This window comes from Salvelinus alpinus, chromosome 17 (assembly GCF_045679555.1).
Source record: "Salvelinus alpinus chromosome 17, SLU_Salpinus.1, whole genome shotgun sequence".
Classification (NCBI taxonomy): Eukaryota; Metazoa; Chordata; class Actinopteri; order Salmoniformes; family Salmonidae; genus Salvelinus; species Salvelinus alpinus.
The window spans coordinates 20,579,070-20,594,871 of NC_092102.1; the positions used below are offsets into that span (position 1 = coordinate 20,579,070).

The 15,802-nt window shown below is 41.3% G+C and overlaps 1 protein-coding gene across 3 annotated transcripts; it reads left to right on the forward strand.

Moving 5' to 3' along the window:
• On the forward strand, positions 1-7,580 carry LOC139542446 (glucose-induced degradation protein 8-B homolog). Of its 3 annotated transcripts, XM_071347881.1 has the most exons (6): positions 220-294; positions 403-495; positions 5,812-5,938; positions 6,151-6,347; positions 6,488-6,685; positions 7,294-7,580. In XM_071347881.1, exons 3-6 carry the CDS (start codon positions 5,818-5,820, stop codon positions 7,465-7,467), a joined length of 690 nt encoding a protein of 229 aa, XP_071203982.1. In that variant the 5' UTR covers positions 220-294; positions 403-495; positions 5,812-5,817; the 3' UTR covers positions 7,468-7,580. The 3 variants fall into 3 exon arrangements, with proteins under 3 accessions (XP_071203981.1, XP_071203982.1, XP_071203980.1); XM_071347880.1 differs by lacking the exon at positions 403-495 and having other exon boundaries at positions 1-294; XM_071347879.1 differs by lacking the exons at positions 220-294; positions 403-495 and adding an exon at positions 1,826-1,886.
• Positions 7,581-15,802: the final 8,222 nt, after the last annotated feature.

Sequence of the window (15,802 nt, forward strand, 5' to 3'; positions counted from 1 at the left end):
ATTATCACTTAAATATTCAATGAGGTGAAACTTTTAGAACCTTGCAGCCCAATTCTACAAGACGGAACATCTGTTCTACAAAATGCATTTCTATCTGACCATTTTGTAACGTTGAATCCTTCTGAACAGACCCCACCATTGCTACTGTTCCTGGTAACCCACTGAGGTATAAAGTAACCATGCCATCATTCCACTGACCAATCGTAGTTCTTGTTCCCACAAATCAGGTTTGGCTCTCGCGAGAGAGCGTGAAGCAACTACACGGCTGTTGCCGAAGTCGAAAGATTGTTACAGGTAGGTAGCTGTATGTCATTTTACAATAAAGCTGTCTATTATATTTCATATAGATAATGATTGTTATTATTTATTGTATTGTACTTTTCGTTCATGTGTCAAATTGAGCTTTCGGATGTTAAAATTACACGTTGGTGGGTGATGCACCAACAAGCAGCTTGCTAGCTTAACATTAGCAAACAACACAACAAGTCATTTCAGGTAGGTGTTTTGCTGGCGTATTTACATACACAATCGCTGCTTTCAATTATATTGGGTTGCACAAAACCGCCGTGGGAAGTCAGAAGCTAAGTTGAAATGGAATTGTATTTAACGTTACTGTGCTGTGAGTGGAGGGTTGGCCATTATGACGGGGGAATTTGAGACAACATATCTAAAGGATTGTATTATTAATGCCAGGCACCACAGGCTAAAATGAAATTTTTGCATCTATCTATTTGTTGGGTATTTTTGTCCATTAATGAGTATTTTCAAAAAGTAAGCAATTTTTAAATAATTTCATAAATATATTTTCTTTAGTTTGTCATATTAGCTAATTAAAATATTAAAATATTAAAATATATTTTAACCACTTTTTAAAATGGTCATCAATAATTTCCAAGCTTACTAGCTACATTGAATTACACAATTTCAATGTCCATTTCGTAGAGTTACAAACTGGACTACATTTAATAACTCACTTTGAAGAGATGGTGATTGGGTCTAAACAGGCCTTTGGCGTTTGGTCGTCTTAATTCAGTTTACTTGTCTTTAACTGCCTGTTCTCGGAAGTCAGACTCTTCCCACACCCCAACACATTTTTCTTAGCTTCAGAAACATCTGCATTCACCAACATTTGTGTGGTTTTCTTTAGCTATATTCTCCAGACTTGCCCAGGGGGAATTGTTGATATGCTGTACATTATCTATTGTAGATAACATTTTATTTGCCAATAATGCATTTTACATACATGTCTTCAGTGTTTTACAGATAGAAAGATGAAACAAGTATTTATCCACAATCTGTAATGGACAAGTCTGGTCCTAGAGTGTTTTTTCACAAAATGAAACAAAAATATTTAGGCTAACTTCATCCAGTGTCTAGAATTTTTGTTGTTGTCTGGTATGCAAACATGCACAGATTTAATGAGACATCACCTCATTTGCATATTTTTGTATATAAAATATTTCAGAAATCGTAATACAAATTTTTATTTAATTTGTCTACATTCAACTGGTAAAAGTTGATTGTGATATGATTAAGAGAAAATGGTGTGGTGCCTAGCCTTAAATGGACTTACCAAAGGTGGGTCTGTTGTAGATCCACTTCCCTTCTGCTTACCTTCTGTCAATGTAAAAGTCCCCCATAAATTATGACTTTTTTTTTGTCCACGTATGGCGTACGTACATTACTTTTATTTTGACATGAGGTAAGAAGAGAAAGTGAGTCTACAACAGACCCACGTTTGCAAAGTCTGTTTAATTGACTACAGCTCAGCTTTCAACACCATAGTACCCTCAAAGCTCCTCACTAAGCTAAGAACCCTGGGACTAAACACCACCTTCTGCAACTGGATCCTGGACATCCTGATGGGCTTCCCCCAGGTGGTAAGGGTAGGTAACAACACATTTGCCACGCTGATCCTCAACATGGGGGGGCCCCTCCTGTACTCCCTGTTGACCCATGACTGCATGGCCAGGCACGACTCCAACACCACCATTAAGTTTGCTGATGACACAAGTGGTAGGCCTGATCACTCACGACGATGAGACCGCCTAAAGGGAGACCTGGCTGTGTGGTGCCAGAACAACAATCTCTCCCTCAATGTGATTTAAGACAAAGGAGATGATTGTGGACTACAGGAAAAGGAGGACCAAGCACACCCCCATTCTCACTGACGGGGCTGTAGTGGAGCAGGTTGAGCGTTTCAAGTTCCTTGGTGTCCACATCAAAAACAAACTATCATGGTCCAAACTAGGGTTGCAAAGGGTTGGAAACTTTCCGGGAAATTTCCATGTGAAGTTAAGCCTGGGAATTTTGCTTAAATTCATCAAAAAGGTTGGCTTATAACAACTTTTTTTGTGGGATACACAAGGCAATTCTAGGTCTTGTGGCATATTTTGGTTAAACTATCCCCAATTCAATGGAATTGCAACCATCTGCATGCACAGTGCATTCCATCACGTGTACAGCTGATTCTCAAGAGCTTCCACACTAATGAGATGCTATTGAGCACACCACCACACTGTCTGAGCCAAGGACTACATGCTTTCTGGTATGTTGTGATTACAATACTGGGTGGGGTGAATATATTTTATGACATAATTTTTTTGTAAACTAGTAAATAGTAGCCTACAGCAATGTGTGTTTAAATATTTTCTAACTTGTTAACAATTTCTGCTGGTTAGTTTTTGCTACCATGTGGGTTTTAGCTTGCTTGAGCCTGCTAACTGAGTGTAAATTCACCTGTTTCCACACATTTCATTTTAAAACATTTATCTTACAAAGGGGTTGTTTAATGTAACTCCTTAATTATTTATTTGTACATGGAATTGTATTTCAAATGTTTTACAAATGTTTTTTTTCTCCTAATTCTCCTAACATTTCTCCTAATGTTTACAGGAAAATGCCACGGGCACTATCTGATGTGTGGAGACATTTCACTGCAGCTAATGTAGAAGGAAAAGCTGTGTACATTTGCAAATACTGTGTCCAAATCATATGTGAAGAATACAACAAAGATGCAGAATCATCTGGGCAAGTGCATAAAGTTCCCTCAACGCTCACAACAAGCAACCTCTGACAAAAGTACCTCTTCTATTAGAGGTGAAAATGATGAATCAGACACCTTATCGATAGCAACAGCTCATGGTCCTCCTGGAATCAGAAGTTTCTTTTGACTCAATGGAGGAACGTAGTCAGAGATGCTGTTGAATGTCTGGCTTGAGCTGTGTATGCAACTGGTTCACCTCTGCTCACAGGCAGTGTGTATTGGAAGAGATTTCTGAATGTTCTTCGCCCAGCATACACCGCTCCAACCGGACATGCTTTATCTACTCATTTGCTGAATGCAGAGTTCAGAGTTCAAGTGAAGGTCAAGCAAATCATAGAGAAAGCAGACTATTGCAATCATCTCTGATGGGTGGTCGAATATTCGCGGGGCAAGGAATAATTAAAGACATCTCCACCCCTCAACCAGTATTACACAAGGGACAACAGACACTGGTCTCTACATTGCAGATGGCTTGACTGCAGTCATCAATGACCTTGGACCACAGAAGGTATTTGCACTGGTGACAGACAATGCTGTGAACATGAAGGCTGCTTGGTCTAAAGTGGAGGAGTCCTACCCTCACAGCACACCCATTGACTGTGCTGCTCATGCATTGAATCTGCTCCTCAAGGACATCATGGCACTGAAAACAATGGATACACTCTACAAGAGAGCCAAGGAAATGGTTAGGTATGTGAAGGGTCAAGTTATAGCAGCAATCTACCTCACCAAGTAAAGTGAGAAGAGTAAGAGCACCACATTGAAGCTGCCCAGCAACACCCATTGGGGTGGTGTTATGTTTGACAGTCTCCTGGAGGGGAAGGATTCTCCAAGAAATGGCCATATCCCAGTCTGCTGATATGGACAAGCCCCATCAGGAGGATCCTCCTGGATGTATTTGGGGAGAGAGTGGTAAGCAGCCTGAAACTCCTGAAACCTAAAGCAGTAGCCATTGCACGGATTGAGGGAGACAATTCCATCCTGTCTAATGTTCAGACTGCTTGCAGATGTAAGAGAAGATATCTGTACTGTCCTGCCCACTTCACTGTTGTTCCAAGCAGTAGAAACTGCAGTTCTGAAATGCATCAAAAAGCGTGAAGACTTCTGCCTGAAGCCCATACACGCCACAGTGTACATGTTGGACCCCAAGTATGCTGGCAAGAGCATCCTGTCCGGTGCAGAGATCAACAAGGCCTATGGTGTCATCACTACCGTGTCTCGCCACCTTGGCCTGGATGAGGACAAGGTTCTTGGCAGTCTGGCGAAGTATACTTCCAAGCAAGGGTTTGGGCTGGAGATGCCATATGGCAGTTGTGCCAACATATCTCATCAGCCACCTGGTGGAAGGGACTTTGTGGGTCTGAGGCTCTTTCCTCTGTTGACTCCATCATCCTCCAAATCCCACTAACATCAGCCGCCTCAGAGCACAACTGGTCCTTGTTTGGGAACACACACACCAAAGCATGCAACCGGATGACCAATACAAGGGTTGAGAAATTTGTGGCCATCCGGGCAAATCTGAGGCTTTTTGAGCCTGACAACGAGCCATCCTCAACAAGGTTGGAAAGTGACCGTGAAGATGAGGCCCTAGAGTCTGATGTTCAAGAGGTGGACATTGAGGACGTCCAGGGAGGAGACATGGAAGCCTGAGAGGAAGACAACCAAAGCTTTAGTTTCTAGACTATCATTTTACAGATGTATGTCCTTTTTGGGAGATGCGATGATCATTCAATATTCCCTTTTGTTGATCAGTGAAATCATCCCATGTGAAGAGTCAACTCCTTTAATTAAAGTTCAGTTTGTAACAACAAAAATCTATTGGGATTTAATCATTTGCAATTATTCCTACTTATAAGGTTAAAGATTTGTTTCTGTCTCCATATGATATGGTAAATTTATCCAATGCAAAAAAATCTACATTTTAAATGGTATTTAATATTAATTTTCATATATTCCCACAAAGTTTCCACCTCTGAATATTCCCCAAAATTTGCAACCCTAGTCCAATCACACCAAGACGGTTGTACAGCGGGCACGACAAAGCCTATTTCCCCCTCAGGAGACTGAAAAGATTGGGCATGGATCCTCAAGGTTCTACAGCTGCACCATCGAGAGCATCTTGACTGGTTGCATCACTGCCTGGTTATGGTAACTGCTCTGCTGCAAGGCACTACAGAGGGTAGTGCGTATGGCCCAGTACACCACTGGGGCCAAGCTTCCTGCCATCCAGGACCTCTATACCCCTCTTTTACTCTCTGGTTATCTTTGCATAGTCACGTTAACTCTACCTACATGTACATATTACCTTGACTAATCTGTGCCCCCACACATTGACTCTGTACCCGTACCCTCTGTGTATAGCCCTGCTACGGTTATTTTACTGCTGCTCTTTAACTATGTTACTTATATTTTTTACTTCACTTATTTTTCTTAACTGCATTTCACTGTAAGGTCTACACCTTTTTATATTCGGTGCATGTGACAAAGTTTGCTTTAATTACGATCCTTTTAGATATTGTCTCATGCCCCACGTCATAATGACCAAACATCCTGCCCACCGGCACAGTAATTTGAAATTGAATTGTATTTCACTTCAGTCTTTCTATACTGTTTTAGCAATACAATTTAAAGCAATGCTAGCTAGCTAACGTTGTTTTGGTTTTTCAAACACTACTTCAGTCACTCTTGACATAAACGGCAGGTCAGTGCAATAACTAGATACCTGCTACAACACATTTATTTATTTTCATATTCAAATTTTGCAGGATCCAATGATGAGTTACATGGAAAAGCCTGAAGATATTACGAAAGACGAATGGATGGACAAACTGAACAATGTACAAATACAGAGGGCTGACATGAACCGGCTTATTATGAATTACCTGGTGACAGGTATACCATCATTCACACTTTGTCATTTGCTGCTAAAACAACCTCCAATCTGAGCTGCGCTCAATCCCAGTTTACTGTTCTGCTCCAAACGTCTTTGGCTTTTCAGCTCGTTTCTACTTGCAGAATCACTCACCTTTTTCCTTGATCTATCCTATATCCGGTTGATTGTTCTTGTGATTTTGATGGTCTCACTCTTGTCTGTGTTTGTGCAGAGGGGTTTAAAGAGGCAGCTGAGAAGTTCCGGATGGAGTCTGGGATAGAGCCCAGTGTGGACCTGGACTCGCTGGATGAGAGGATAAAGATCAGAGAGATGATCCTAAAGGGGCAAATACAGGAGGCCATCGCACTCATCAACCGCTTACACCCAGAACTGCTTGACACCAAGCGCTACCTGTACTTTCACCTGCAGGTAAGGATGCCCTCAGTGGACTGTTTTGGGACCAGCTCCTGTCCAAATCATAAGCATCTCGATGTGGATGTCCATTGCCTACACCAAAACACTAACTTCTGTCATCCCGCTCCATTTCTTTCCCCTTTTCCTCTTTGTAGCAACAGCACTTGATTGAGTTAATCAGGCTGCGGGAGACGGAGTCTGCGTTGGAGTTTGCCCAGACACAGCTGGCAGAGCAGGGGGAGGAGAGCAGGGAGTGCTTGACAGAGATGGAGAGGACGCTGGCTCTTCTTGCCTTCGATACCCCAGAGGAGTCGCCCTTTGGAGACCTGCTTAACATGATGCAGCGACAGAAGGTGTGTGTGGTTGGTCTATAATCTGCATCATTGTATTATTAGAGCCTCTTTACACTACACTAGTTTGACAACACATACTAGTTCCATTACATATTTTTGTAGTGTAAAAAGACTTACCTTACTTGGCCCAGCGTCGTCTGGGGTAGGCCGTCATCGTAAAGAAGAATTTGTTCTTAACTGAATTGCCTAGTTAAATAAATAAAATGCCTGTATACAGCATTTGCTGCTGGACAAATTGAAAATGACAGGTTTTCAAAATGTCCACACGCTTTGTAACACTTTGCGTTGATCATGTGTGCAACATGGTTTGGATGAGATGCTCCTGTTTAGTTATCCTTATTTAGTTTTTCTAAATACTAAGGTATTTATGGTATGCTATTAGCTGCACACACATGAATCAGGAATGTGCCTTTGGCCACAACACATCCAAGGCTAATGTAAGGATAGTGTAAAAATAAAATGTGCACATCTGAAGTTGAAGAGATGCAGATCTTACTTCACGTATTTTACTAATAGCCTTAATGTGCATTTGTAAAGGGGTCTCCTTTATAGGTGTTCTGTATTCCTGTAATTGACACACCATTCTTTCCCTTCTGAATGCTCTTCAGGTGTGGAGTGAGGTGAACCAGGCTGTGTTGGACTATGAGAACAGGGAGTCAACGCCCAAGCTGGCCAAGCTACTCAAGCTGCTGTTATGGGCTCAGAACGAGCTGGACCAGAAGAAAGTAAAATACCCCAAAATGACAGACCTCAGCAAAGGCATTATTGAGGATCCCAAGTGAAATGACGAGCAGTGACATGGACTACCATACTTCCTTTCTCCTATTTATAATCTGTGAAAGACTGGATGATAACGGGAAAATAACATGTATATAAATACTTTTTTCATGTTGCATATATGAGAGGACTTAATTGAGTGTGCAAATGCTATATGGCTGTATTTAAAAAAAAAAAAAAAAAAAAAAAAGTGACAGACACTGATTTAAACATTCAAGAGTACCCACATTTATATACACTTTGAGAGACCACACATTTAAATGACTGGTTTATATTTGATTACCTGAGAAATTGGTATGAATCACTTTTACTTGAGTGTCATGGTCGGTTCTGAATATATATATACAAAATTTCACAGTATTTCAACCTCAATTGTAGAAATATGTATATTGAACACAGGAAATATATATATTTGTTTTAATGCACTGGGCCTTTTAAACCTAAATTAGGCTCCTATGTAAAGGACAGAGGGGAATATAGGCTAAATGCTATTTTTATTTTTTTGTAAGTGTTTGGGTCATGTGGAAAAGGCTAGGTAACAGTTATCTACAGTAATTTGATTGGTTAAAATGGCAAGTCTATCTTCTGGACATCTGGTCTTAACCTGTCTACTGATGGATGAAATTATTACACACACATGGAAATACGGGTTTCTTTTAAATGGTTGACTGAGTTTACATTCCCTTCTGTGTTTGAAAGATACCTGAAGCTCTGCCGTGTAGGTTATATTGAGGCATGAAAACTTGTAGCTGGAGGGTGAAAACCTTGACCTTTCACAGTATAAAGGCTCTCCTACAGAAGTAGAGAAGTTGGTGTAAGGTACCCATGACCAGATTGCTATTAAGAGTTAGTAACCAGTCTGAATTTGTACATTTACTGCACAGAGGCATGTGGTGTAAATATTGTTCAATGGGTGAAAGTCACTGTAGAAGTGCCCATTTCTTGTTTATGTTGTGATATATATATTTTTTTTTTACCTGCTGCTAAATGTCAATTTCATTGTATGATCAGACAATGTGATTATGCACAGACTACAGAGAACTCCCCTCCCTTGTATTGTTGGGTGTTTTTGAGGTCAAATGTGCAGATATAGAAATACACTTTTCTGAGTTTTTATTTAAATTGGCAGCATGACAATCCAGTGAGGGGACTGTTTCCTGCATTGTGTAGCCTTGCTGTCGAGGTTAATCATTTATTCTTTGCAGATGTGTGATTTTGGTGTAGGTAAGTTGGGCTCCCGAGTGGCGCAGTGGTCGACGGCACTGCATCTCAGTGCTAGAGGTGTCACTACAGACCCTGGTTTGATTCCAGGCTGTATCACACCTGGCCGTGATTGGGAGTCCCATAGGGTGGCGCACAATTGGCCCAGCGTTAGGGTTTCGCCGGGGTAGGTCGCCATTGTAAAAAATTATTTGTTCTTAACTGACTTGCCAAGTTAAAGGTTAAATAAAACTTTTACCGTATGCTTCCCAGTCAAAAGTTTGCGCATATGTTGTGACATTTCTTTTTGGTCTTTGGCAGAGGTTTTCTTCCGGCTTGAGGTGAGTCAAAGTTAGGGAAGAAGGGTGCAATTGCCGCCTGCAAACCGGGGCGTTCCTGCATCTGCAGAAACCCCTCTGTACTTCTATTGCTACAGTTTTTTGTTAGGACAGGCGGGAGGCGAGGCTGCTTCATTACAATAGGTGGTGTTGATGCACAATAACATTGGATGCCAGCTGCCGATAAACCCCCATAGAAGAAGGGGTGGTAGCGACAACTGTAAATAGCTAGCCGTACACCGGTAGAGGGTGTTCTTCGTCCCCGCCGGTCGGGCACTGTTTTCCCGCAGTTCCGTTAACGACAGCGAGGGCAGGTGTTTGGTAAGCGGGAGCAAAGGACACTGTGCTAGCTGAGCCAGCTAGTCTGGTACACAGGAGGCGGGGGCGACACCGTGTGCTATCTAGTTAACTAACATGTTAGCTAGCACACGGTGTCTCTAATTAGCAATCTAGCTAGTTAGCTAACACACTGTGTCGCCCCATCCTCCCATCTGCTGTGCTAGTGGGAGGCGGGGGTGAACAGTAGTCCGTGTCCTTCGCCCCACCATTATCCCTCAGATCTGTTAACAATGGTGAGGGCAGGTGTTCGGGGGGAGGGGGTGGTGGACCTCCACATCTGACTTCTTCACCTGCAGGATCGCCTGAGACCAGCCACCCGGATAGCTGATGAAGCTGTGGGTTTGCACAACCAAAGAATTTTTGCACAAACTGTCAGAAACCGTCTCGGGGAAGCTCATCTGCGTGCTTGTCGTTCTCACTATTGTCTTGACCTAACTGCAGTTTGGTGTCGTAACTGACGATGGCCACTGGCATGCTGGAGAAGTGTGCTCTTCACCAATATATCTCGGTTTCAACTGTACCGATCAGATGCGTTTTGATGAAGTCCACGTTGTGAACAGAGTGCCTCATGGTGGCGGTGGGGTTATGGTATGGGCAGGCATACGCTATGGACAACGAAGCTCATTGTTGTGCCATTCAACCGCCGCCATCACCTGATGTTTCAGCATGGTAATGCGTGGCCCCATGTCGCAAGGATCTGTACAGAATTTCTGGAAGCTGAAAATATCTCAGTTCTTCCATGGCCTGTATACTCACCAGACATGTCACCCATTGAGCATGTTTAGGATGCTCTGGATTTACGTGTACGACAGCGTGTTCCAGTTCCCGCCAATGTCCAGCAACTTCGCACAGACATTGAAGTGGAGTGGGACAACATTCGACAGGACACAATCAACAGCATGACCAACTCTACGCGAAGGAGATGTGTTGCGCTGCATGAGGCAAATGGTGGTCACACCAGATACTGACTGGTCTTCTGATCCACACCCCTACCTTTTTTGTAAGGTATCTGTGACCAACAGATGCATATCTGTATTCCCAGTCAAGTGAAATCCATAGATTGAATTTATTTCAATTGACTGATTTCCTTATATGAACTGTAACTCAGTAAAATCTTAAACATTGTTGTATGTTGCATTTATATTTTTGTTCAGTGTACATCTTCGGGACTCACCCTAGAAGACAAAGGAATATAGTTTGTTTTATATGCCGTGACTTAGTAATCTTTTCACCAACAGAACAGGGGCTAAAAAAATGCCTGTCCTTAGTAGTGTAAGGGAAATTTAAGTGTTTGTGCTATTCTTATAACTCATTTCTGTGTTGTATTCATGTGCTGTTCTATGAACCAATTTCTGTGTTCTTACAAGTGACTGACTGTACAAATCCTCACTATCAGTAGCAGCAATTTGGCAGTATGCCCAGACCTTGTTTTGAGAGATATCTCAGTTTCAAGGTTTCAGCTTAGAGAGATAGAAGCCTCGTGAGGTATTGGTCTGTCACATGTTATGAACCAATATTGGTCTGTCACATGGATGAAATAAAACGGTAATGATTAATTAATTATGCTAAATCATGCAAATATAACTTGTCTGTATAGCCATATATAATACAACTGCTGGGACTGCCCAGGCAGAGCTCCTGATTGACGTGTACTATGGTGCATTGAGTTGGGACTGCCCAGGCAGAGCTCCTGATTGACGTGTACTATGGTGCATTGAGTTGGTTGGAACCTCTCCAGTGCGCTGACAATAAACGATGATTAATTTATTATTGACTTAGAGTGTCCCTTTGTAAGAATTTCCACGACACTAGAAAAACATGTTAAGGACTGGACACTATCCAGAAAACTAAGTAATGATCTTTCAGCAAAAGTCTAGATCTCAGGAGAGTATATATCATTTCACCCTAGGAGAAACATCCTTGAAACATACCACCAACTATACTTATCTTGGTGCTTGGTTTGCGTAAATTCATCTGGGCGGTTTGACGTGTCCATAAAGTATTTTACAGATAAAGCACACAGGGAATATTTTGAAATTAGAAAAACATTGTACAGATTTAACCCTCCAATTACAATTTGGCAAAAATTATTTGACTCTGTCATAACATCATAGGGCAAAATCCCCACCTAAATTTTAAACACCTGGCAAAAATATTCTAGGTGTGCACAGAAATGTCCCAAACCTAGCCTGCAGGACAGAACTGGGGGGATTCCCCCTAGCTCTCCAAGTTGAAAAAGAGCAACCAAATTCTGAACTCAACTAACACACTGTAATCCAGAATATTATCATCACAAGGCTTTCTTATACAAACACCACAACCCAGAAATGTACCCTTTAAAGCTCAGATACACTGTCATCAAGGCAAAGGGTGGCTATTTTGAAGAATCTCAAATATAAAATATATTTTGATTTGTTTAACACTTTTTTGGTTACTGCATGATTCCGTATATGTTATTTCATAGTTCTGATGTCTTCACTATTATTCTACAATGTAGAAAATAGTAAAATAAAGAAAAACCCTTGAATGAGTAGTTGTGTCCAAACTTTTGACTGGTACTGTAGGTAGGGGTAAAGTGACTAGCGGCAGTGTATGTGGTGAGTGTGTGTGTAGTATCAGTATGCATGTGCGTGCATGTTGTGTGTGTGTGTGTGTGTGTGTGTGTGTGTGTGTCAGTGCAATTGTGTGGGCAGAGTCCAGTGTGTGTAACATAGAGTCAGTGCAAGAGAGTTAGTGCATAAAAGGGTCAATTCAGGTATGTTTATTTTTTATTTATTTAACCTTTAATTATCTAGGCAAGCCAGTTGAGAACAAATTCTTATTTACAATGATGGCCTACTAAAAGGCAAAAGGCCTCCTGCAGGGACAGGGAGCAGGTGTGACAGGGTTGTGTGTTCAATTCCCACGTGGGACAAGTATGAAAATGTATGCACTCACTACTTTTATATGCATTATTATAATCATCCACTTCATTACATTTGCGTAATTTTAATCGAGCATCAAGGACCAGCAATGAGCAGTTTTGTTTTTTCCTTCACAAAAAAGTTTGTTTTGAGTTAACTGCTTAAGCGGTGTGTGCCATCTAGCAGCGATGGTAATAGAGGTACATGACAACTATTTGACAAAACCATAAGGCTCTTCGACTTTTTTGACGATGCACTATGCAGAAATCGCGCCGCCATTTCCTGGTTGCTAAAATTCAAAAAGTTTGCTTAATTTCAGTTTATGTGACAAAACAAGCAAGTATAGTGTAAAGAATCATTGTACCATCTAAACCGCTGTGAAATATATTTTCCATAACCAAAAATACTGTATTTTCTGCTGTTTGAAACTGGTGTACAAAACCGAATGTTAAAGAAGCAAAAATGAAATTTAAGCACAGGAAGCATAGAAATAGTGCACATGGAACAGATCTACAGCAGAGTGACAGGTCTATAACTCACATTTCTATGTTAATTTGGTCGGGTCGCCCAAAAAGTTACATATTGCAGATTTAGCAATTTAAGATAAACTTAAATGTATAGACCTCCTTGATCTTTTTCTGTAAAAGCACATGGATGTTTGTGAAACGGATAAGTAAAAACATGGGATTTTGTCATGTATGTGAAAACATGGCTTTTGAATTTTGTCTAATGTTAGTAGCTTGTAGCCTAGTCAAAGATGTCATGCAATATTGGCACACTACACTTATTCCAGAGCGGAACAAAATTAAACCTTGAATTTGGAGGTTTAAAATATCCCTCTGGTGGCCAAGTTTAACTATTTTAAGAAATGCCATTGGTTTGTGGATATAAAAGCAGGGGTGGGCAAACTTTTTGTCTCGAGGGCCACATCGGGATTTTGAAATTCAATGGAGGGATGCATTTTTTAGGGGACCAATTGTTTGTTGGTCCCCTCCCGAGGGGCGCTGCAGTCTAGGGCACTGCATTACAGTGCTTGAGGCATCACTATAGACCTGGGTTCGATCCCAGGCTGTGTCATAGCTGGCTGTGACTGGGAGACCCATGAGGCGGTGTACAATTGGCCCAGCGTCTTCCAGGTTAGGAGAGGGTTTGCCAGGCCGAGATTTCCTTGTCCCATCGCGCTCTAGAGACTCCTGTGGCGGGCCGGGCGCATGCACGCTGACACGGTCGCCAGGTGTACGGTGTTTCCTCCAACACATTGGTATGGCTGGGTTAAGCGGGCATTGTGTCAAGAAGCAGTGCAGCTTGGGTGGGTCGTGTTTTGGAGGACGCACGGCTCTCGACCTTCACCTCTGCCGAGTCCGTATGGGAGTCGCAGCAATGGGACAAGACTGTAACTATTGGATACCACGAAATTGGGGTAAAACAAATATATATATATTTTTTATGTCTCGCTGGCCGGATTGAAGTGCCCGGCGGGCCGTATTTTGCACCCACTCCCCCTGACATAAAGTCTAAGACCTTTGATTGGCTGATACGGAACTTGCCACGGGAATAATGCCCAGCTGGTGTTGTTAGCATAGGGATAAATATGCCAGGTTACCTAATGGGAACAGCTAACAATTGGCGTTCTATCACGTGCAACTACTGTATGTCAACGATTTGAATTGACTGATGCAGATTTTGAGACTGAGAAAAAGTTTAAGTTGAAACTTTTTTTAATGTTCTATAAGTATGGACCCATTATCTTTCGCTAGCATTGTGTCTGTCATCCGTTCCATTTGTTCCATTTAGATTGGCAAACAAATATGTTGGTCCCAAAAATGGCTCATTATTATTCTTGAATATATGTGGGGCTTTCACAGGTAGGCATCAGATATCAAGACGCCATGTATATTGTACATCATAATTATATGATGTTCACGGTTAAGTGTATTATAGGCCTATATACTGTATTTGACTGTAAATGAGACCAGTTTGTGTATCCTACAGGGCTGGTTCTGTTGTACGTCTCTGTTTACCTGATTAAGGTCACAACTTCCTGGGTTACCGGGTTCTCCCTCATCACAATGGTGAATACCATGGGCCTGGGAGCGTTCCTCATGTTTGGAGATGGCAATTGCGTGGACTTGTGGAATTTGTCCCAAGTCACACTTGTATGACTCACATAGAGAGACTGCCATTAACTTTGTGTGTACACACTCCCCTACATATTTATTTGGACAGTGAAGCTAAACCTTTTCATTTGTCTCTGTACTCCAGCATTTTGGATTTGAGATCAAATGTTTCATATGAGGTGATAGAACAGAATGTCTCCTTCTATTTGAAATTCCCTTATATGTGTATTAAAGTAGCCAAAAGTTTAGTATTTAGTCCGATATTCTGAGCAACCAATGACTACATCAAGCTTGTGACTACACATTTGTTGGATGTATTTGCAGTTTGTTTTGTTTTTGTTTCAGATTATGTTGTGCCCTATATAAATTGAATGGTAACTAATGCATCGTGTCATTTTGGAGTCACTTTTATTGTAAATAAGAATCTAATGTTTCCGATCACTTCTACATTAATGTGGATGCTGCCATGATTACAAATCATCATAAATGGTTAGTTACAGAGGCACAAAGATCATACCCCCAAGACATGCTAACCTCTCACCATTACAAATAACAGGGGAGGTTAGCATTTTTTGAGGGGTATGATTTTGTAAAAATGTACACAATTGTATTTTGTTTTGTTTTATATGTTTGTGTAGGACAAATGTCTGTATAACAAAATTATTTGTAAAAGGGATTGTAAATACAGAAGGCCTATGAAAAAGTGACTTGTTTCTGTCACGTTTTATATTATGCCCTCTAGCACCAGGTCTGAGAATAAGATCATGTTGAGATACAATGGAACTAAGTGTCATTACAAAATAGATTTTGCTATTGAACCCACTTTAAAACATCCCCAAGCATGTTTGTTGTTACATAAAATAAGGGTTTAAAACATGTATAGTTAAATGTTGTTTAACTTGGTAGAACTTTGAAAACATTATATTGTCAAAAATGCATGTTCGTTCTCTGAAATTGAATAGAGAAATAAAGACATAGTAGAAGGCAACTTTATGTGCGGGTAGGCACGCACAGCCTTGGGGAGGAAAAGCCACAGAGAATTAGTGCAGTTTCAGCACCATAGCCAGTGGACAGCGGGGGTGTTGGTGCAGCCTCATAGCTTATAGATGTGCAGCGGACGCCTGATGCCTGGACCATTGTTTAAGGCTTAGCCTATTCTATGTATTCGATAGTGGAATACGGACCACATTCCATATGCCTAGTAGGCTACTACATCAATCATTCTCCGGATCTAAAGTTTTACAACAAGGGTGTAGTTGACATCGACAGTGATTTTTACGTTTGCTGAAATCCATTGCACATATACTGTAGGAGTCAGTGGTGCATCAGATTTGTAAATGAATTGATGCTTCTGTTGGATAATGCTTCTATAATTATGTTGGTATGGACATTGGACACTGACTGGTGTTTGTTCTAACACTCCGGATTCAGGAAATAGGCTAT